The sequence below is a fragment of the Sorex araneus genome, chromosome 10 (assembly GCF_027595985.1).
Source record: "Sorex araneus isolate mSorAra2 chromosome 10, mSorAra2.pri, whole genome shotgun sequence".
NCBI lineage: Eukaryota > Metazoa > Chordata > Mammalia > Eulipotyphla > Soricidae > Sorex > Sorex araneus.
This window is the reverse complement of record NC_073311.1, coordinates 351049-375740: the sequence shown is the minus strand read 5'-3', so window position 1 is coordinate 375740 and position 24692 is coordinate 351049. Positions and strand designations below refer to the sequence as shown.

Sequence of the window (24692 nt, the reverse complement as noted above, 5' to 3'; positions counted from 1 at the left end):
TTTAAAAAGGGAAAGAAAAGCTTAATAAAGAAATAAGGCAGGAAGACTTCACATTAGATATTCACTTACAAATCAGGGCAGTTATACTCACCAAAAGATTGAGAAATACGGGCTTGAGAGATTGTAGAGAGGCTGAGGAGCTTGCCTTGAAAATGCAAATTAAACCACTCCAGTTTGGTCACTGGCGAGGTCCCTGACCACAGGAAACAACTTTACCAGCAGTGCTATCTCTCTAGCTCTTGCACCAATTTTTTAAATCAGATTTTATTATAAATCAGTTGGAAATAGTAAATTACCTTATCATTTACATGTATTATTCAGACATAGATTGTTTAATTCTCAAGTATCTACTGTTTTTCTGTTTAGAAGTCTTACTGCCTGGGGGCTGGAGTGATAGCACAGTGGGTAGGGTGTTTGCCTTGCATGCGGTCGACCCAGGTTCAATTCCCAGCAACCCTGAGCACCACCAGGAGTAATTCCTGAGTGCAGAGTCAGAAGTAACCCCTGTGCATCGCCAGGTGTGACCCAAAAAGCAAAAGAAAAAAAAATAATTTTTTTTTTTAAAGAAGTCATACTGACTTCTCACAGTTCTTCAGAGCAGTAATAGAGTGGGTAGGGTGCCTGTCCTGCCTGCAGTTTGATCCCTGGCTCCCGGAGCCCACTAGGGTTTACTTCTGAGCAGAGCCAGGAGTAAATCCTGAGCACTGCCAGGTGCAGTCCAAAACCAAAAGTCCCCAATTCTTTTTTTTTTGAGATTTATTTTATTTTTATTATTTTTTTATCATTTAAATTTATTTATTTTTTAGTTAGTGAGTCACAGTGAGGGTAGTTACAGATTCACACATTTTCGTGCTTGTTTTTCCCTCACGCAATGTTTGAGAGCCCATCCCTCCACCAGTGTCCATTCTCCACCAACAATGAACCCAGTATCTTTCCCACCTCCCCAATCCAATCCCCCCACCCCACCCCACCTCTGTGGTGGGGCATTCCAATTTGCTATCTCTCTTTCCTTTTGGGTGTTGTGGTTTGCAATAGGGGTATTAAGAGGTCTTTCTGTTCAGTATCTAGTCTACTATCAGCACACATCTCCCATCCCGTGCAGGTCTCCAATCACATATTACTTGGTGTTCCCTTCTCTATCTGGGATGACTTTCCCCCAGCGTGTGAGGCCAGCTTCCAAGCCATGGAGCCAACCTCCTGGTATTATATACTACTATTCTTGGGTATTAGTCTCCTACTCTGTTGTTTTATATTCCACAGATGAGTGCAATCTTTCTATGTCTGTCCCTCTCTTTCTGGCTCATTTCACTTAGCATGATACTTTCCACGTAAATCTACTTATATGCAAACAAAGTTCATGACTTCATCCTTTCTAACAGCTGCATAGTATTCCATTGTATAGATGTACCAAAGCTTCTTTAACCAGTCATTTGTTCTTGGGCACTCGCGTTTTTTCCAGATTCTGGCTATTGTAAACAGTGCTGCGATGAAAATATAAGTGCAGATGTCATTTCGACTATACTTTTTTGTTTCTCCAGGATATATTCCCAGAAGTGGTATTGCTGAATCAAATGGAAGCTCAATTTCTAATTTTTTGAGAAGCGTCCATATTGTTTTCCAAAGGAAGCCTCCAATTCTTTTGATGTCAAAAATATACACTCTGTATGACTTCAAACCTTTTCTATTTACTAAAGCCAGTTTTGTGGTCAGTATGACTCAGTCTTACTGAATGAAAGGAATGTATATTTTACAATGTTGGGAATAAGTTTTATACTGGGTCAAGGTAGATGATAGTCCATTTTATTCAATGTCTACACTATTAGTTATTCTATTAATAAGTTACCCTCTACTTTATGGGTATTTAAGATTTTGTGTTTTGGGCCATAACTTGCAGGAATTTGAGACTGGGGTTGATGTATGTGCTTGGGCTCTTTGAGTGATCTTCCCTGGGCACAAAGTATCTAAATACTCAGGACTGTGAATTTTGTATCCCTCTTCAATTCTAACAATTTTGCTATATTTTAAAGCTCTATTAGGTGTATAACATTTACTACTGTCATAGCTTCCTGATGACTACTGTTTTCTAATTATCAATGGTTTCTATATAAGGTTATAATAGAAAAAGCAGGGTGGTATAAAAAGTAAATGATACGGGTAAATCTCCAAAGACCTGCTAACAGAACATTTCTTTAAAAAATAAATACACCAATCCCACCACCACTGCACTTTCCCACTACCTGTTTCCAATTTTCCCAACCACTCCTACACACCCATTGCAGACTCTCAATAATTTATTTTATATTGCTTGTTATAAATAATTTGCTAAAGTAATGACCAAAAAATGTTTCCTTAGAAGGAAATTAGTGCAGATTATTGTATCTCACCATGGGGCCATTAAGCCCTTGTATAAGAGATTACTATGATGATACAGATTAAACTTTCTGTGTTTATATTTTGTTAATTGAGATTGGTTGCCCTCTACATTACATCCCTTCCAATCTGGTGTGCTACTACTCCTAGTTTATCAGTGTTGTACAGCTTGAGATGTTGCGCGCTCCAGGAAGTCCAAAATGATACAGCTGGAGTTCAATCTTTAACTGGGTGGTGGCTTTGGGGCATGTGCATGACTGCAGGGGCTTCCAGAAGTATAGGCTTAACAGAACTTCTAACGCTGTCTTTTTTCTCTGATGAAACGTCAATTTCTTGGGAAATCAAGACATTGCCATCTTCTATTCTTGAACATTTTGAGAAAAACTTAATAAAAATGACTTTAATAATTATTTGTTTTACATGTACCAATGAGAAATATTCTAAATACAAAACGATGCCTTGGGGCTGGAGTGATAGCACAGCGGGTAGGGCGTTGGCCTTGCATGCGGCTGACCCAGGTTCGACTCCCAGCATCCCATATGGTTCCCTGAGCACCGCCAGTTGTAATTTCTGAGTGCATGAGCCAGGAAAAACCCTTGTGCATCGCCAGGTGTGACCCAAAACAAACAATGCTTTAAGGGGCCTGGAGACGGTACATGGTTCAGGCACATTCCTAGCAAGCTCCTAACAGTCTGATTCCCAGCACCATGCGGTCCCCTGAGCATTGCTGGGTGCAGCCCCGGAGGCTCCCAGTATCAGAGGTTGTGCCAGTATCCTCTGCACTGCAGGCTCCATGCAGCAATGCCTTCTTGACCCTGTGCATGAAGCCTATGGCGTAGCTGGCTGAGAATCACCTGCGGGGTTCGGAGGACTCCACAACAGTCTTGGCCTCCCCTCTTCCCAAGTATCTTTTACTTCACAGCAGCGGTTTTTTAATTTTTATTTATTTATTTTTTGCTTTTTGGGTCACACCCAGCGATGCACAGGGGTTACTCCTGGCTCTGCACTCAGGAATTACTCCTGGCGGTGCTCGGGGGACCATATGGGATGTTGGGGATTGAACCCAGGTTGGCTGTGTGCAAGGCAAACGCCCTAACCGCTGTGCTATCACTCCAGCCCCTGGCAGCGCTTTTTAAAGCTTAATACCTACTGTTAAAGATGCTGTTTCTGAGGCTGGAGTGATAGCACAGCTGCTAGGGCATTTGCCTTGAAAAAGGCCAACCTGGGTTCGATCCCCAACATCCCATATGGTCCTCCGAGCACCGCCAGGAGTAATTCCTGAGTGCAGAGCCAGGAGTAACCCCTGTGCACCGCCGGGTGTGACCCAAAAAGAAAAAAAAAGATGCTGTTTCTGTGTTGAATCAATTAAAAATTCAATTGCAGAATTATCTATCAATGGTTCCAGTAATACTGCTATGCCAGCTTCCTTTAAATGGCTCATCAGTTATTTGATTGCTGTGAAGGTTAATATGAGAAGACTCACTTAGCAACATATTATATTACATCATCTTAACATGAAGTAAGGCCCATCAGGCATTATTAAATTAGCCTGAATTTTGCAGTATGTCAGCAGCATTTTATGTACATTAATAGCAGAGTTAATGTTCCTTGGGGAATTGTGTTGAAAAAAAAAAAAGGTTTCAAAGTGGTGTTTGGATATAATTTTGTAGTCACTATATTCCCTTTGACTATCATTGTGTGGTTAAGATTGTTATGCTCCTTTTTTGATCCCTTGCAGCTTTCCAAGCACTGCCAGGAGTGACCCGAGCACAAAGCCAGGAGACTGAAGCCCCTAAGCATCTCTGGGTGTGTCCCCACACCACCCTCTAACTTCAGATGACTGTACTGCCTCTGAATAGATAAGACAAAATAGCAGCTAATCAGTTGTTTCAGTGTCTGTTCCTCCATTTCTAACCCGCTATTAGTAATGTTTGTTTAGCATGCAGAGCTTTCTTTGTATAGGAGTGATGCATCTTTTTAACTTTTGAATTTTCTGAATTTACTCATCATCATCATCCAGTTGATTGTTGCATTTCTCAAGTGGTCTCAGTAACATCTTTATTCGTCCTAGCCCTGAGATTTTAGAAGCCTCTCCTTTGTCATCCTTCCCAATGATGCCGCACTGGAGGCTCTTTCAGGGTCAGGGGAATGAGACCCAGCATTGTTACTGGTTTTGGCATATGACTACGCCAAGGGGAATTTGCGAGGCTCTCCCATGTGGGCAGGAAACTCTCTTGGTAGCCTGCTGGTTCTCCCAGAGGGAGAAGTAGGCTATAAGAAGCGGCCTTGAGGGCCTCGAGGTTCAGGGAGCTTGCTTTTAAGTCTCTGGATGCTGGCCGTTGATGGGATTACAGGGCACCTGGGGTAGCTTCTGGGTTTGACCACCTAGCTACTGGAAAATGGGAAATATGGGTGGAAGAGGCCCAGTCCCGATTCAAGCAGGCTTGGAGGTCTCAGCCCCAGGTCCCACACACCTGGGTTCTTCTGCCGGTACCTTCATGCGTGAGGCTCGTCCGGACATGTGGAGCATGGCTGTGGCTAAGACTCTGGAGGTCTTTGGTCTCGGGCGCTCTGCTCAGGGTGGGGAGGGAAGCTGGAGCCCACCCCCTCCAATGGGCCCCGGGGAAGACAGCCAGGTGCATGGGCAAGAGACTCTCTGCCCTGAGTTTACTACTTAGGACTAAACTCAGCTAAGTTCCATTTATCCTAATTTCTCCTAGCAACTACAATAAAGGTAGAGCTAAGTAGCAACAATGACTGACAAAGGGAACCCTTCTAAGCATTTTGAGTGTCCTCTATTCCTCACTGATGCCATGTTATTATTATGGTATAATTCTTCTCTCCTCTCTGTTGAAGCTGGGATTTATTCCAGGGCTCATGTATTCAAACTTTGTGAATTCTCCAAAATCAAATCTTTCCCTCATTAGACTATGCTTTAATCTTGTATACAACAATGTTATTTTATATTCCATATATTTTAGTAATATCATTCTCTTTTCGATAGGACTGCCTGATTTCTTCTATATGTTTACATTTTTTTTTTAAATGCTCCACACATGCCTATACTTGACATATATGGAAGTTCTCAAAGCTGAATCCCCAATTCATAAATGAGAATCACCTAGGACACTGGTTAAAAATATACACCCCACTGCTTCTTGGACTTTCAGCTATGATCAAATATAGTATATGTTCTATCAATTTAATATCTAATATATCCTGGGCACAAAATAATAACGTTTTTTGGACTGGGGAGCTGACACTTCCATTTTTCTTTTGGACCATACCTGGAAGTGCTCCAGGGGCTATTCACAATAACGTGCTGGTCTATGGTGGTGGGACAGCAGTACTTCTGGTCACAATAACATGCTGGTCTATGGTGATGGGAGAGCAGTACTTCTGGCAGTGCTCAGGGGATCATCAGTGCCTGGAACTAAACCTGGGCTTCTAGTACACAAAGTATGTTCTCCAGTCCACAGAGTTAACTCTTCTGCCCTTGGAACAGAAGTTACAATAGGTGTCCACTCCACATATCAACCTGGTTTTAAGTAACTCCAAGGAATGGTGTAGCCCCTTGGGGGGGAGAAAATGAACTTCAGGCTGGAGAGCGGCGCTCAGTGGGTTGGAGCGTATGCTCTGCAGACAAGTCTGGTTTCTATCTTGAGCACTGTATGGTTGGTTTCCTGAGCATTGCCAGAATGAACCCTGAGCTGGGCGTAGTCCTTGAACAGAAGCAGGTGTAGCTGCAACCTCAAAAATCAATTTATTTTTTAAACATTTTTATTAGTAAATCACTGTGGAGTACAGTTACAAACTTATGAACTTTCATGTTTGAATTTCATTTACATCCCTTCACCAGCGCCCATTCCCCTCCACCAATGTTCCCAGTATCCCTCCCACCACCCCCACCTTGACCTGCCTCTGTGGCAGGGCATTCCCTTTTGTTCTCTCTCCTGCTGGAGGTTGTAGTTTGCAATAGCGGTATTGAGCGGCCATCATGTTCGGTCTATAGTCCACTTTTGGTACGCGGCTTTCAAGCCAAGTGGGTCCTCCCAATGTCCTCTACTAGGTGTTCCCTTCTCTGTCTCTGCCGCCTTTTCCCCCAGCATGTGAGGCCAGTTTCCAATCTGTGGGGCAGACCTTCTGGTTCTAATCTCTACTACTCTTGGGTGCTAGTGTTTCATTCTGCTACTTTATATTCCACATATGAGTGCGATTTTTCTATGTCTGTCTCTTTCTTTCTGACTCATTTCACTCAACATGACACTCTCCATGTTGATACACTTATAGGCAAATTTCATGACTTCATCTTTTCTAACAGCTGCACAGTATTCCACTGTGTAGATGTACCAAACTTTCTTTAACCAGTCATCTGTTTTTGGGAACTCTGTTTTTTTCCAGATTTTGGCTATTGTGAACAGTGCTACAATGAACACAGAAATGCAGATGTCATTTCTACTATACCTTTTTGCCTCTCCAGAGTATATTCCCAGGAGTGGTATTGCTGGGTCAAATGGGAGCTCAATTCCTAGTTTTGTGAGAATCGTCCATATTCTAGGCGACTTCTCAACTAACCAATTAAGAGTGGGAGAGGAAAGGACATACACTAGCAATCGAAAGGACCCCTAATGCTAGAGCTGAGTTACACCAGATAAAAATGTAACTTTTGAAGCTTATGAACTTATGAAGCTTAAGTTCGCTGTTCACTACATGCATGGCTTCAGCGATTAACTTAATATTCCTCTGCAGAACACACATTTTAAAATCCACAAAGATTCTACTCCACAAGGGTGCTCTTACAGGATTAAATGTGATGCTACATTCAACAGGCAACTCAGTGTTTAGGAAATTTTAGCAAATGTTATTAGAATGCTTTGCACCTAGGTTTAAAACAAAAAATATAATTTTTAATTAAAATTATAGTATATACATCTATTGATCTTTGGCAAAAACTTAAAATTTGTCTTGCAAAATCATATAATTATGATTGCAACTAAACAGTATTTTTCCCAAGGGAGAATTAAAAAAACACAAGTTGAAAATTCACTAATATAAGCATTATTAGTGCTCATAGACAGATATATTTGGTCTTTTAAAAATAGTACTTCTGGGACTGGGTAGCTCACTGAAAGGTCTGGAGTGCATACCTTGCATGTAGGAGGTTTGGGGTTATTCCCTGGCACCATATAGTCCCTTAAGCACTGTCAGAAGTGAGGACCACGCAATGAGATAGGAATAATCTCTGAGTACTACCAGGTGGGGTCTGATCTGAAACCAAATCCCAAAATTAACAGGAGATATACTCCAAGGAATGGCTCCTACTAAGCTTTGCAGCTCCGAGTCCTGAGCTTGATCCCAGGCACCAGATGGACCCCTCAGTACTGCTGTGATGGCTGAGGAGTGCCTTAGAGCCCAACTTGAGAGAACTCAAATTTCTGTTTGGTTTCGGCACACACTTGGTGATGCACGGGGGATTGAAAAAGGGCTGGCTCTGTGCATGGCAATACCTTAACCCCTGTACTCTCTCTGGCCCTGGTCCTAAAATTAAGAATTCAAAGTAAGTTTTGTTCTGTTGGTTATATAAATTGAAAAAAAATTGTATGTGCATTTACTGGTCAAAATGCCATCATGGAAACAAAAGATTTATCTTCAGAGACCTACAAAGTGCTGGAAATTGAAACTGCTAATTTCGCTACTGAAATGAGGAAATAAGTGGGATAGGATCTAAATATTTATTCTTGGATTCTAAATGTCACAATTATAGGATATATAATAGGACTGTCGCACTGTTGTCCTTGCTCACCAACTTGCTTGAGTGGGCACCAGTAATGTCTCCATTGTGTGAGACTTGTTGTTACTGTGTTTGGCATATTGAATATACCACAGCTAGCTTGCCAGGATTTGCCGTGTGGGCGGGATACTCTCGGTAGCTTGCCAGGCTCTCCGAGAGGGACAAAGGAATGGAACCTGGGTTGGCCTCGTACAAGGCAAACGCCCTACCCACTGTGCTATCACTACAGCCCCAGGATTCTTAGTTTAAAGCTATGGTGGAGAGGAAAAAGCAGAAACTACCTGAGCAATAGAAATGCAACATTTATGCTAGGAAATATGGAAGAGTTGAATAGAAGTTTTCTAATCAAAGATTATTATACAAAAAAAAAGTTAGCTATAGGATTGAAATGAAAATACAACAGTTCCCCTTTATCTGTGATTTCAATTTTCATGATTTAGTTACAATCATCAGTCCAAAAATATTATGTACAATAATATATATCTTGAGAGATGATAACATTCACATAACTTTTATTTTAGAAATAAAAACATTTTGGAAAGGGGGTAGAATGATAACTGCTACTCTACTTCCAACTAGAATAGATGTGGGTCATAAAACATTTGATGACAGAAATATGGTGAATTAAAGAGAATGATTTTAAATAAGAAAAAATAAAACATGCATAATTGCTAAAAAAATACAACACTGTAGTAGCCACAAATTAAAGGCACAAATAATGGTGAAATATATTATTTCTACTTGAATAATAGCCTGTATTAAAAATCATCTCACTGTTTTCATATTTATTAAACTTACTTGACAGCCTGGTAATCCGGTTTCTCTGCTGTACAGAGAAAATGAGCCTCTCTCTGATGTTTTCCCTATAAAACAAAGAAAATAACTTTTATAAAACCCTTTTTTATTTTCAACTAATTCAACTTCTAGATCATCCATGGCAATTTTTCTGGTGTTTAGAAGAGAGAATGAATTAGAAACAAGATAAAATTTAATAAACTTTTTTAAAGAGCTTCCTATAATTTCCAATCACTGATGATCAAGTTCTGACTCTCTACATGAAATAGCATGCATTTGATTTAGTAATTTCTTCTAACTGGGAAATACTTTAAAGAATATTCAAAATGAAAACATGGAATAGGGGATGTGGTTTAATGGTAGAGTGAGTATCTCACGTGTATGAGACCCAGGGTTTGATCCCTGGCATTAGAAAGAAAACAGAAAAAAGACAAAGAGTGGTCTTTGCTAACAGTATAGTCCCCGTGCCTACTAAAGATAATGTTTTCTCATATCTGCTTTGAAATTACTGTTTCACCCTCAGAATCATAAAGTTTAGTTAAAATTTTAACTAGATCTCAAGATAACCATCATCATAAAATTGATGTACGTCATCTCTATTTTTTTCTGGCCAGTGGGGGGGAGGGGGGAAGAGAAGCCCATCCCTGATGGCACTCAGGGAATCATGTGTAGTGCCAGGAAGGGGGAGGGGAGGGGGCCCATCCTGATGGCGCCCAGGGAATCATGTGTAGTGCCAGGAAGGGAAGGGGGGAGAGCCCATCCTGATGGCGCTGGGGGGTGGGGGGTGAGGCGGAGAGGGAAGGGGAGGAGGGGGTCCATCCTGATGGCGCTCAGGGAAATCTTGGAGTGCCAGGGACTGAACAAGCGCTGCTGCATGCAAAGCTGGTGCTTTATTCCGTGTAATGTATGTTGATCTCTCATGTATGGTTTTAATGTGTAGACATGTGTATGTTACCAATTATATTTAAGGCATTTAAACAGACAGGAGTGCATATTTCCAAGCAATGTTGAGTTTGCACAAGATACCTTGTACCTTAAAATAACAGAACCTAGTTCATTAATTTTTGGTGCTACAAATGTTCCATTATATATGAAAGTTAGGTTAGTATTCTTCATTTTCTGAAAATTTCTGATGTTGTTTTCATGACAAGGCACTGAAACAAATATTGATACAAATCTTTTATGAACATACACAAAAGTTTTCCCAGAAACAGAACTAATATGTTAAAGGACATAACTCTTTTCAGCTTTACAGTTAATGCATTAATATTATCTAACAGCTGTGCCTACTAATACTTTACCCAGAAATGTGTAAAAATTATTGTTGGGAATTTATATGCACTCCTTGGGGTTGAAGTGCTAGTACAGGGAGTGGAGTGCTTGCCTTGCACACGACTGACAAGGTTCAATCCTCTGCATCCCATGTGGTTCCTGGAGCCTGCCAGGGGTGATCCCTAGGTGCAGAGCAAGGAATAATACCTGAGCACTGCCAGGTGTGGCTTAAAAATAAAAAATAAAAATATAAGCAAAGAAGAAAAGAACTCCCAAAGTTAGACACCAACTATCAGGAAAAGCACGGACTAGATGAAAGGAGAATGGATATTTCATAGTGATAACGGAGAATGTTTTTTACTTGCTTTTCAATAAAATGGACTTTAGGTATCATTAGTAAAGCGAATTTACAAATACCATGTCACTTTTTAATGATCACTGCCATTTGCTGCTTAAGATTTCTGCGGTATGATAGTTTGATATTAATATCAGAGATGATACAGTGGCAGGACCTTTTCTTCAATCCAAGGTAAAAAACAATGACAATGTAACTAAATCTGATAAGAAGTTACTCAAAGTATTTACAATTAATGAGTCAGAATATACAAAGTGTGTTTTTAAGCTATGATTATCTAAAATTTATGGTGCATTTTAAAACACACACGCCATACTGTTTTTTCACTGATACACGCATAGCTTAAAGAAGACCTGGGAGATATTTGAGCTAATAATTAAATATTTTCATTAAAGCATGTAACACCATACTGGCTGATGTAGAAGTCAGACAACTCTAAATTTAGCACCTCCTGCTATCACAGCTAGCAGACACCCTGACGAGGAACGCCACCTACCGCACTGTGTTTCAGAGGTGCAGCCTGAAACTGGTACAAGGAAGGACAAAAATGCAACCAAAGCAACGAAGATTGGCTTGCTGAACAACTGTGACTGGGCATATGTGCCCATAATCCCCAATAATGGTCCGTGTCAGTTGGACTGTTGACAACCATATCAACTGCCAGACACCAGCAACTGTGAGCCCTGAGCCAGCGTCCAGGCAGCCACTCCATGGTGCTACAGGGTGCCAAGACCACGAATCCCTCTGTCATCGTGTACACATGAATCAGAACCCCAGGAACCAGCTGATCTCGCAAGCTTCAAAAGGTTCTCGCAAGGTATTCATCACTGGCAGAGATTAGAGGAATCATAGTTAGAGCTGGATAGTGTGAATGGGAGCACCAGATCACAGCTCAGAATAATTGAAACTCATTCTTAGTTTCCACGGGGCACTAGGAATTAAAAATAAAACAAAATCAAAAACCAAAAACACCAAAAAACCCCCCAAAACCCCCAAAAAAACCACCTGAATGAATTCAGCCACATTAACACATGGGTCCAGAAGCCCAGGGAAGCCCTGAAGCATAGAGCTTTTGGGACTGCCTGGGGATTACGGTAAAGCAACGATCCTCTCAGTGTTCACTGACCTGAGGGCATCACTGAAAGAGACAGTCAATTAACTTGATGGAAAACACCAAAGAATTAACTGAAACAGAATCGAAGATCAAGAACTTTAGCAGCAGAACAGAGCAGCAGAATAAAAGAAGCCAAAAATTAAATCAGAGACCTCAAGAAGGCACACAACATTATCAATAAAGCAGAGGTGACAGAAAACATCTTAAAAGAATGAAGAAAACTATTTAATAGACAATAGCAAGAGAAACAACCTCCAAATAATAGGAATTACTAAAGGAATGGCTGGTGGAAGAATAGCTGAAAACTTTCACAGCTTCAGGAGAAAAACATGAACACAGATCCAGGGGTCCACGGAATTCCAAACAATATATAACCCATACAGGACAACACCAAGACATACTGTTATCAAAACGTAGGAAAGGGAGTAAGAGACTTACTCTTACTTAAATGGCAAGGAATAAGCAAAGCCTTTAAATATAAGTAAAACAACATAAAATTGACATCAAATTTTTCAAGTGATACTCTATAAGTAAAAAGATAATGAAATGATACATTCAAAGCACAGAATGCAAGGAACTTGAAATCAAGAATCTTTTACCCTGTAACCTGAAATCACTCAGATTTGAGAAATTATAAGATATTCTCAGACAAACAAAAGTTGAAAATAACTGCTGCACTCAAACCAGCTTTGCAGGGAAAACTGAATGGACTCATTAAAAAAAAAATGTTGAATGGCAAGAATCAACAAAATTCACTAAGAAAAACAGAAAAGAAACTGCATCAATAATTGACCTAAATGTCTTATTGTACTTAAATGAACTCTCCAATAAAAAGGCACAGAGTGACTGGATGGATCAGCTAACAAAATTCAACTTTCCGCTGTTAACAATAGACATACTTGAGCTCGTTACAATACTGGCACCGAGAGGTAAGTGAAGAAACAATACAGGTTAATGGTAGACTGAAAGAAAAAGCAGGAAAAGCCATACTTGTATCAAAAACAAATAACATTCATGCTAAAGAAAATAATAAGACTTAGGGATGGGACATTAAATACTGAAAAGAGGTTAAATAGATCAAGAGAATTTAAAACTCTTATCAACATATATGTACCAAATGAAGAGGTAGCAAAGTTCTTAAAGCAACTACTAACAGACTTGAGGAGATGCATCAGTAACACAGCAGTAGTGGTGGCCTTTACCACGGCACTTTTATGACTGGATAGGTCAATCGGACGGAAAATCAGGACGGAAAGAAGAGACCTACAAGAAGACCAGCCAGAATCCAGGAGGCTGAGCTCAGACCAACACAAGCTCCCCAGGACACTGTGTTGCTGGAACCCTGTGGTGCCGGGGATTACTGGGGCCACCCTCGCAGTGCTCGGGGCTACACCTGGAGATGCTGGGGGGATCATGTGGTGGCAGCCAAGGAATCTGGAGCAGCTGCATGACTAGCAAAGCACCCTCCAGAGCTATACTACCTCTTGGTCCTGGCTTGGTTCACTTATCTTTCCCCCTACAGAAACACATTCTTTCCTTCTAATCAGAATTAGGAGGACAGTCTGGGGGATGTGGCTCAGTGGCCAAATAATCTGCCTGTGTGTGAGATTCCGGTTCAATTTCTGGGACCAAAACAAAACAAACCTCCACACACTTGATGAGGAAATCTAAAGAAACACAAAGGAGTAATATAGAAACCTGACTTTTTCTTTAATTACATTTAAATTTTGTTGTGTCACAGATGTAGTCAGGAATATATACCTTTATAAAGGTTATACAACGTTGTGGGCACAAATTAAACAAACAAGCCAGTGTTAAACTAATGATCCTGTAGCACTGTAGTACTGTCATCCCGCTGTTCACTGATTTGTTCAAGCGGGCACCAGTAATGTCTCCATTGTGAGACTTGTTACTGTTTTTGGCATATTGAATATGCCACGGGTAATTTGCAGGCTCTGCTGTGCGGGCGGGATACTCTTGGTAGCTTGCTGGGCTCTCCGGGAGGGGCAGAGGAATTGAACCCCATGTGCAAGGCAAATGCCCTACCATTGTGCTCCAGTCCTTACTGACCCTATCATATACATATGCAAGTGTCTTATGCAAATGTAAATGCAGGCTCTCACTTTCTAAGAAATCCACCCCCCAATTTTAGCAAGATAGAAAGATCATCATCATCATCATCATCATCATCATCATCATCATCATCATCATCATCATCATCCTCCATCATCATCATCATCATCATAATCCCGCTGATCTTCGATTTTCTAGAGTGGTCTCAGTAACGTCTCCATTCGAGATATACAGTTACAAAGCTGTTCATGCTGGGGTTCCACTCATATACTGTCCCAACACCCTCCCCCCACCAGCGTCCATTTCCCACCACCAGTTTCCCTCCTACCAACCCACCCCCGGCCTGCCTCTGCCTCTCTAGCAGGCTTTCTCTCCTGTTTTGGGCATTATGATATGCAATATGGATACTGAGAAGTGATTGTGTTTATTCCTTTACCTACTCTAAGCACGCAGTTCTTATCCAGAGTGATCACTTCCAACTATCTTTGTCACAATGGTTTCTTCTTTATCTCCCAGCGCCTGAGGCAGTTCCAACTGTGGGCCACCCTCCTGGCCCATGTGTCTACTGTCTTTGGGTATTAGTCTCACACTATGTTTCTATGTCCCACAAATGAACGCAGTCCTTCTGTGTCTGTCCCTCTCCTCCTGACTTGTTTCCCTCAGCATGATCCTCTCCACGTCCATCTGCTTGTGAGTAATTTCATGACTTCATTTTTTCTAACAGCTGTGTAGTATTCCATTGTGGAGATGTACCACTACATTAAAAAAATTTTTTTTATTAGTGAATCACCGTGAGGTACAGTTACAGACCTACAAACTTTCATGCTTGTGTTTCAATCATACAACGGTCAAGTGCCCATCCCTCCACCAGTGCCCATTCTCCACCACCACCACCCCCTCCTCCCCTTACCCCATCCTGCCTGTGGCAGGGCATTCCCTTCTGATCTCTCTCTCCTTTTGGGTGTTGTGGTTTGCAGTAGAGGTATTAAGTGGCCATTATGTTCAGTCTATAGTCTACTTTTGGCCCGCATCTCCCATCCCGAACAGGCCCTCACAGCACCCTTTACTTGGTGATCCCTTCTCTATCTGAGCTGCCTTTTCCCCCAGCATGTGAGGCTGGCTTCTAAGCTGTGGAGTAATCCTCCTGGTACTTATCTCTTCGGTGTGAGTCTCCCATTCTGTAACTTTATACTCCACAAATGAGTGCAATCTTTCTATGTCTGTCCCTCTCTTTCTGACTCATTTCACTTAACATGATACTTTTCATGTTGATCCACCTATATGCAAATGTCATGACTTCATCTTTTCTAGCAGGGGCATAGCATTGTGTAGATGTACCAAAGTTTCTTTAACCAGTCATCTGTTCTCGGGCACTTGTTTTTTTTTTCCAGATTCTGGCTATTGTAAACAGTGCTGCAATGAACATATAAGTGCAGATATCATTTCTACTATACTTTTTTGCATTTCTGGGATATATTCCCAGAAGTGATATTGCTGTGTCAAATGAGAGCTCAATTTCTAATTTTCTGAGAAGTGTTCATACTGTTTTCCAAAAGGACTGAACCAGTCGGCATTTCCACCAGCAATGAAGGAGGGTCCCTTTCTCCCCACATCCATGCCAACACTGGTTGCTTTTGTTCTTTCGGACGTGGGACAATCTCGGTGGTGTGTGATGGTACCTCATTGTTCTTTTGATCTGCATCTCCCTGATGATAGTGATGCAGAGCATTTTTTCATGTGTCTTTTGGCCATTTGGATTTCTTCTCAGAGAAAGTTTCTGTTCACTGCCCCATTTTCTGATGGGGTTGCACGTTTTCTATTTGTGGGGTTTAACCATTGCCTTGTAAATTATTGATATCAACCCCTTATCAGATAGGTATTGGGTGAATATCCTTTCCCACTGTGTAGACAGACTCTCTTTGTATTCTGGTCACTGTATCTTTTGAGGTGCAGAAGCTTCTCAGTTTAAGGTAGTTCCATTTGTTTATCTCTGTTTCCATTTGCTTGGCCAATGGTGTGTGGCCTCTAAAGATACCGTTAGCGAGGATTTCCCCATAGCTGGAAGACTGTTTCATGAGTGGAGGGGAGAAGGCAGATGGGATAGAGAAGGGATCACTAAGTAAATGATGGCTGGAGGAACCAGTAGAAATGGGAGATGCATGCCGAAAGTAGGTAACAGAAGAAACATGATGACTTCTCAGTGTCTGTGTTGCAAGCCATAATGCCCAAAATTAGAGAGAGAGAGTATGGGGAATATTGTCTGCCATGGAGGCAGGGGGAGGGTATACCTGGGATATCAGTGGTGGGGAATGTGCACTGGTGGAGGGATGGGTGTTTGATCATTGTGAGATTGTAACCCAAACATGAAAGCTTGTAACTCTCTCGAGGTGATTCAATAAAATAAAATAAAGTAAAATAAAATAAAATAAAATAAAAGATACCTTTAGTTTCAATGTCGTGGAGGGTTCTGCCAACCTTGTCTTCAATGTACCTGATGGATTCTGGTCTGATGTTGAGGTCTGTAATCGACTTGGATCTGACTTTTGTGCATGGTGTTAGGTAGAGGTCTTTTTTTTTTTTTTTTTGCATGTAGCTGTCCAGTTTTGCCAGCCCCATTTGTTAAAAGAGGCTTTCCTTGCTCCACTTCACATTTCTTGTTCCCCTATCAAAGATTAGATGATCATATATTTGAGGGTGTGTGTCAGGATATAAAGCCTTGTTCCATTGGTCTGTGGCTCTGCCTTTGTTCCAGTACCATGCTGTTTTAATTATTACTGCTTTGTAGTAGAGTTTGAGGTTGGGGAAGGTGATGCTTCCCATCTTCTTTTCCCCAAGAATTGCTTTAGCTATTTGTGAGGGCTTATTGTTCCATATGAATTTCAGGAGTGTCTGCTCCATTTCTTTGAAGAATGTCATGGGTATCCTTATAGGGATCACATTGAATTTGCATAATGCTTTGGGAAGACAGGCCATTTTGACTATGTTAATTCTCCAAATCCATGAGCAGGGGATATCTTTCCATTTCCTCATGTCTTCTTTTATTTCTTGAAGTAGTGTTTTGTAGTTTTCTTTGTATAGGTTCTTTACCTCCTCAGTTTAGCTGATTCCAAGGTATTGATTTTCTGAGGCATAATTGTGAAGGGGACTGCTTTTTTTAAGTACCATTTTTTTTTTTAATCAGTCATTTGTTCTTCGTCACTCGGTGGTTGGGGATGGGGGTTGCTTCCAGATTCTGACTATTGTGAATAGTGCTGCAGTGAACATAGTAAGTGCAAATAGCATTTCTGGTGTTTTTTTGCACCCTCCCCCCAACCGGGGGCATATTCCCAAAAGTGGTATTGCTGGTTATTACAGGAGCTAAATTTCTAGGTGTTTTTTTTTTTTTTTTTTTTTTTTTTTGAGGAATACCCATATTGTTTTCCAAAAAGGCTGGACCAGTCAGCATTCCCACCAAACAATGAATGAGAGTCCCTTTCTCCCTGCATTTGCACCAGCATTGGCTGTTCTTCTTTTGAATATGTGCCAGTCTCTATGGTGTGAGATGACAGCTCATTGTTGTTTTGACTTGCATCTCCCTGATGGTGAGTCTTGTAGAACATTTTTTCAGGTGCCTTTTGGCCATTTGAATTTCTTTTTCTTTTCTTTTTCTTTTTTTTTTTTTTGCTTTTTGGGTCACACCCGACGATGCACAGGGGTTGCTCCTGGCTCTGCACTCAGGAATTACCCCTGGCGGTGCTCAGGGGACCATATGGGATGCTGGGAATTGAACCCGAGTCGGCCGCGTGCAAGGCAAACGCCCTACCCGCTGTGCTATCGCTCCAGCCCCGAATTTCTTTTTTAAGGACATTTCTGTTCTCCCATTTTTTTGACAGGGATAGATTTTTTTCCCTTTAAAGTTCTACCAGTGCCTTATGTATCTTGTATATTAATTGCTGGGTATTGGGTAAATATTTTTTCTCATTCTGTGGGTTATCTCTGATTATTGGTCACCATTTCTTTTGAAGTGCAGAAAACTCTTAGTTTAATATAGTCCCATTTGTTTATCTTTGCTTCCATTTGGTTAGTGGTGTTTCATCTTTAAAGATGACACTGACTTCAATGTCCTAGAGGGATTTGCCTACGCTTTCCTCCATGTTTCTTATGGATTTATGTATTATTTTTGATTCATCATATTGCCTTAAACTGAGTTTATACTGAATACTTGGAGGCGGCAAAGAGTACATAGAAACATGTCTAGAAATTGCTTCTAATACTTGATCTTAAGAAATAAGGGTATGCTCACCTTCAGGGAGGTGGAATAAGTGGCGAGAAATGTGAGACACCCACTGTTGGAAAGCCCAGCATAAGGGTTCAGGTTAAAAGAAGGATGAGACTGGAGCCAGAGTGGTACAGAGGGCAGAGTGCTTCCTTTGCACACAACCAACCTGGATTTGATTCCTGAGCCCCTTCAGAAGTGATCCCTGAGTGCAGGACCAAGAATAAGCACTGAGCACTGGCAGTAGTGGTCCAAGGGCCCTCTCCTCATCTCCAACCACCACCACCCCACAAAAAAAAAAGAAAGAAAGAAAAGATGCATGAAGCTAAAATCCTATCCTGGTACCTCCTTGAAGGACAAGTAAATTTACAAGTTCTGTACAGTTTCTAAATAATCAGAACAGCCAAATGAGTCCTCATGACCTTTCCCAGGATGAAAGACTTAATTTTTGCTGGGATTTCAGATACTGCCTATTCCAACTCTCACTCAAACCAATATTTCTCTGCATATAATTTCAACAAAAGCCCACAGACGATTGTTTTATTCACTTTCCATCTTTCACATTTTAAGAAAAATTTAAGAAGCCAAAGGTCAGGGATGGTGAGGGATCTTGAAACCAGATCAGCTTATAACTGGGAGGTCAGCCACGGAAAAGGAAAAATCTGGAAGAAGTACAGTGTGTACACTTTAATACTTACAAAGCTATCATGCCAAGGGACAATTAAGGAGTAATGAGATTACTGACTTCCGAATTCTGGGGAGACACGATATCCCTTTATTGGCCAAATGTTCCTTAGAGTGAAAAATAACTCTGGGACTCTTCCATTGTCTCACTTTCCATTTCAAAGTCACTGCAAATGCTGTGGTCATGGTAACAAGGTTACTGTCAGTCATCACTGATGCCACTAAGAGCGGTGTTCTTTTTCCTATTAGAAATCCTAATAGCACTCCTCAGACCCAATCATTAGAGAAGTAGGCATGTGTGGGAATTCTCTTCCCCAGGTGAATACTGCCCTTGCACTTGGCTTCACTTTGCCCTGTCTCTCCTCAGAACTCAGTCTGGGAGAACAACAGATCATCTTTTGGGTCTTCCTTCCTCATACCTCATGGTAAACAGATGTAGGACTCCTACAGTGAGCTCAAATACTTGGGAAGAACTTGGCTGTTCCAAACCACACTGTGCTAATTATAACTTAATCTTAGTTCCAATCACCTATTCCCACAAAAACTCACAGAGCTGTGTAGAAAGAAATCATTGCTTCCCAAATTACCGACAGAGGAGGGGCAGGGTCAACAACATTGAAAGGTGCCCTGAAACTCTCAACAAAACCCCAAACTACTAGTTAGAAACAACAAAATTAGTTGGGATATTCCAGCAGGGAAGGAAGAGAGCAACACTCATCTGAATCTAACGAAGATCTGCTTGGTGTGTGTGTGGTTGGGGCGGGGGGGCGAGGGGGAGGGGAGGGGGCCACAAAGCACAGGTGAAATTAGAAAGACTGCAGAGATGCAATGGGGAAACAGTGTAGAACCCACCAAGCTTAGTGAGTAAAGATAGCCTAACCAGTTCCACGACCTCTAAGATTAGGGTATAAGAGAAAACATCTTTTTAAAGGGGGAACCACACTTGCCATTGCTAAGACAGATTCCTGTCTCTACACTCAGGAATCACTCCTAGAAGTGCTTGGGAGTACTGAATGCTGGGGATCGAACCTGGGTCAGCTGTGTGCAAGACAAGTGCCTTACCAGCTGTACTATCTCACCAGCCCCAAGAAATAACATATTGATAACGTTCAATGAGATCAAAGAAACAATGACATAAGTACAAGACATATGAGACCAGAAATGAGAAAATGACAATCAAGTCACTGAAATAAAAAGCCTGACAGATAAAACACTCAATTTAAACAGCAACTGAGGACAAAATTAGTCAGTGGGCTTCAAGATGGGATGCAGGAAATCTTTAGAAAACAATAGAGGGGCTGGGGCGATAGCACAGCAGGTAGGGCGTTTGCCTTGCACGAGGCCGACCCAAGTTCGATTCCCAGAATCCCATATGGTCCCCTGAGCACCGTCAGGAGTAATTCCTGAGTGCAAAGCCAGGAGTAAACCTAGAGCATCACTGGGTGTGACCCAAAAAGCAAAAAACAATGAACCTTATGGTTTGTGGCCTGATGTTGAGATCTTTAATCCATTTTGATCTGACTTTTGTGCATGGTGTCAGGTCAAGGTCTAAGCCCATTTTTTTTTGCATGCGGTTGTCCAGTTGAGCCAGCACCATTTGTTAAAGAGGCTTTCCTTGCTCCACTTCACATCTCTTGCTCCCTTATCAAAGATTAGATGTTCATACATTTGAGGTTGTGTGTGGGGATATTCCACCCTGTTCCATTGGTCTGCGGCTCTGCCTTTGTTCCAGTACCATGCTGTTTTAATTGTTACCGCTTTGTCAGGCCACAAACCATAAGGTTCATTGAAGACAAAGTTGGCAAAACCCTCCACGATATTGAAGATAAAGGAATCTTCAAAGATGACACGGAACTAAGCAATCTAGTAAAACCAGAGATCAACAAATGGGACTACATCAAACGAAAAAGCTTCTTCACCGCAAAAGATACAGTGACCAGAATACAAAGACTATCTACAGAATGGGAAAGGATATTTACACAATGCCCATCAGATAAGGGGTTGATATCAATGGTATATAAAGCACTGGTTGAACTCTACAAGAAGAAAACATCCAACCCCATAAAAAAATGGGGTGAAGAATTGAACAGAAACTTTACCAAGGAAGAGATACGAATGGCCAAAAGGCACATGAAAAAGTGCTCTACATCACTAATCATCAGAGAGATGCAGATCAAAACAACCATGAGATACCACCTCACACCACAGAGGCTAGCACACATCCAAAAGAACAAAAGCAACTGCTGTTGGAGAGGATGTGGGGAGAAAGGGACCCTTCTACACTGCTGGTGGGAATGCCGACTAGTTCAGCCCTTTTGGAAAACAATTTGGACGATTCTCAAAAAATTAGAGGTTGAAATCCCATTTGACCCAGCAATACCACTGCTGGGAATATATCCCAGAAAAGCCAAAAAGTATAGTCGAAATGACATCTGCACTTATATGTTCATCGCAGCACTGTTTACAATAGCCAGAATCTGGAAAAAACCCGAGTGCTCTAGAACAGATGATTGGTTGAGGAAACTTTGGTACATCTATACAATGGAATACTACGCAGCTGTTAGAAAAAATGAGGTCATGAAGTTTGCATATAAGTGGATCAGCATGGAAAGTATCATGCTAAGTGAAATGAGTCAGAAAGAGAGAGACAGACATAGAAAGACTGCACTCATCTGTGGAGCATAGAATAATAGACTATAAGACTAACACCCAAGATTAGTAGAAATAAGTACCAGGAGGTTGTCCCCATGGCTTGGAGGCTGGTCTCTCATTCTGGGCAACTCAGAGAAGGGAACACCAAGTAAAATGTGGTCGGAGGTCATGCGGGGGAAGGGTGATGCGTGCCGAATATAGACCAGAGACTGAACACAATGGCCACTGAACACCTTTATTGCAAACCACAACACCTAATCAGAGAGAGAGATCAAAAGGGAATACCCTGCCATAGTGGCAGGGTGGGGTGGGGGGAGACGGGACTGGGAGGGCGGGAGAGATGCTGGGTTTACTGGTGGTAGGGAATGGGCACTGGTGAAGGGATGGGTTCTTGAACTTTGTATGGGGGAAACAGCACAAAAATGTATAAAACTGTAACTGTACCCTCACGGCGATTCACTAATTAAAAATAATTAAAAGAAAAGCAAAAAAACAAAAACAAAACTGAAAAAGAAAACAACAGAAGATAGAGAAGTCTCAAAATAAACAACTCATGAGAGAAATATGGGATGGGTTCAAGAGAAGCAGCATAAGAATCATCGGAGTCTCTGAGGAATAGGAAGGCAATTTTGATGAAGATTTGTTAGTCAAAGAAATCATAGCTGAAAAGTTTCCAGAACTGAGGAATACATGAATCCAGATTCGAAAGGTCTGAACATCACAGCTAATAGGCTCAAATAAAAATACTCTAAGACACATCATAATCAGAATGACAAAAGCCAAAGAAATAGAAAATTAAAAGTAGCAAGGTCAAAGATGGAAATTACACACAAAGGCGCTCCTAAAGTCACAGCAGATCTACCAAATTAGATTCAACCAGCCAACAGAAACATGGATAATGCTGAAGAGCTAGTAATTAAAGGAAGCAGATTATAACTGTGAGAAAAAATAGCAAAATCTTAAAGGTCTTTAGATCTCAACCTACAGTCTGGAGAAAGCTGCCTTGTAATATTCTCCTGGCTCTATAAACTTAATCTACCAACTCCAAAAAAACATTTTTATAAGGAAATTCCCAGAGGCAAAAAGATTATGGAAGATACAGCAGTATTCATTCCTGAAGCACCGAGTATCTGAAAAATTCCAAAAAACTAAAGCTTAATAATTCCATTAAAAATTAAAATAATTAAAAATAAGAAACTAAATAACTTAAGAAATAATTGCTGACTTCATGAACAAGAGCAATGAAACTTTTAAATGTGACAACCTGTTTTTTGAAAACGAGTATAATTTCTCATTGAGAGACTTATGCCTGCCAGGAGAAACCGACGAGCAGCGGGATGGCAGTGGCAGAGTATAATTTCAATGCCCATTTTATAAGCCATTTAAATTTAAATTTAAATTCATCATTTAGTAAATAAAAACTTGATATTCTCTTTTAAATATATATAGCCTTAGGCCCACTTTTCATAACAGATAAAGGTTTAAACTAGAAAAAGGAATTCCTGAATGACTCCAAAAGTTATCAAGGTAAGCTTCACTAATTCAAAATGAGCTACTCCAATATACAGATCATGAGTTTTTCTATATTTAGGTTTCACAGAAACAACACAAAAATGGTTGCTTTTGGGGGGCAAGGGGGAACACCTGGTGACTCAGGGATTACTCCTAACAGGGCTGGAGGGCTGTATGTGGTGCTGGAGGATGAACCCACATCAGACACATGTCAGGCAAGAGCCTTTACCCACTGGACTCTCTCTCCAGCCCCAGCACAAAATTCCTAAATAAGCAAATGTGACTACATATATTTTAAGTAAATCTTTATTTTTTGTTTTGGGGCAATGTACAACAGTGCTCAAAGGCCACTCCCATCTCTGTGCTTCAGGGTCACTCCTCTTAGAGTACTGGACGGACCACGTGGTGGTGGGGATTAAGCCTAGGCTTCATTTACGCAGATCATGTATATAACCCTTTGAGGTATCTCTGAGGCCACTAAATTTAAATATTTGGGCACATACCTAACCTTGATCAGAATTTTATGTTAACTACTATGCTCCTACTTCTGGGTTGTATTTGGAAGCTCATTATTTATCTAACTTCTGTGTACACGGAGAAGTGTTTTATTTTCTTTGGTGGGTGAACACTATTAAAAGTTCTATACAATTTGAATTGCATTAAATAACTAGAAAAACATAAAATACTATCCTACAAAATAGGCAAAACTGAAATGCTGCTGAGTTTCTCAGAGCAAATATCGAGGAATTCTGATGACTCCATTCACTGGCTCTTGCTTTTTCTCTTAATGAACAAAATGGGGAAATTACATGTCACTAACATCAAGGGCCCCACTCCCTCCTTTACAAAAACCAATTCAGCAACACGTATCTCACAAAAAGGCCTGCGCAGTTCAGTTAATGTTTATGAAGTGCTTGAAGATTCCTGTTTGAAATAAACTAAGTGAATGTTACCTATTAGAATTACAGACTTTATCTTGGAGACTTCACACTTAACAATCAAATAAAAAAATCTCTAGCATATTTTTTTTCAAGAAGGGAGAGAGGCTTTAAGCATAAAAGCCTATTTTCTTTTTTTTGGGGGGGGGCTGCATTATTTCTTATTTATTTATTTTATGGTGTTTTTTTTTTTTTTTTCTTTTTGGGTCACACCTGGCGATGCACAGGGGTTACTCCTGGCTCTGCACTCAGGAATTACCCCTGGTGGTGCTCAGGGAACCATATGGGATGCTGGGATATGAACCCGTGCAAGGCAAACGCCCTACCCGCTGTGCTATCGCTCCAGCCCAGTGTTTTTTTTTTTTTTTTAATTATTCTTTTATTGAATCACCATGTGGAAAGTTACAAAGCTTTCAGGTTTAAGTCTCAGTTATACAATGCTCAAACACCCATCCCTTCACCAGTGCACATATTCCACCACCAAGAATCATGATATACCTCCCCCCCTCCCCAGACCCCCACCCCGCATGTGTAACTGGTAAATTTCACTTTACTTTTACTTTACTTTGATTACATTCAATATTTCAACAAAAAATTCACTATTATTGATTTGGAGTTTCTTCCCCCTAAAGTCGACCTGCTGAAAAGAAAGCATTTGATAATTTGTTTTCTATTGCTGAGAATGAAGAGATATGAGGTTGAGAGGCCGCACTAGCAGCCACACGGTTTTGGATTTCTGTAGTTTAGTATTCTAGTAACTAAGTCCAGAGAAATATCTGCCAGAAATCGCAACATTGTAAGCTTGTACCTCTCAGATACTTTATATTCCACATATGAGTGCAATCTTTCGATGTCTGTCTCTTTCTTTCTGACTCATTTCA

General features: G+C 41.0%; 1 protein-coding gene across 6 annotated transcripts in view; it reads right to left on the bottom strand.

Moving 5' to 3' along the window:
* Nucleotides 1-24692, bottom strand: part of TCF12 (transcription factor 12) — a 370531-nt gene that overhangs the window by 107670 nt on the left and 238169 nt on the right. For all 6 annotated transcript variants that reach the window (XM_055118052.1, XM_055118054.1, XM_055118050.1 and 3 more), the window contains exon 6: nt 8960-9024. In XM_055118052.1, coding sequence (XP_054974027.1) covers nt 8960-9024 — 65 coding nt within the window. The remainder of the gene's footprint in view (nt 1-8959; nt 9025-24692) is intronic.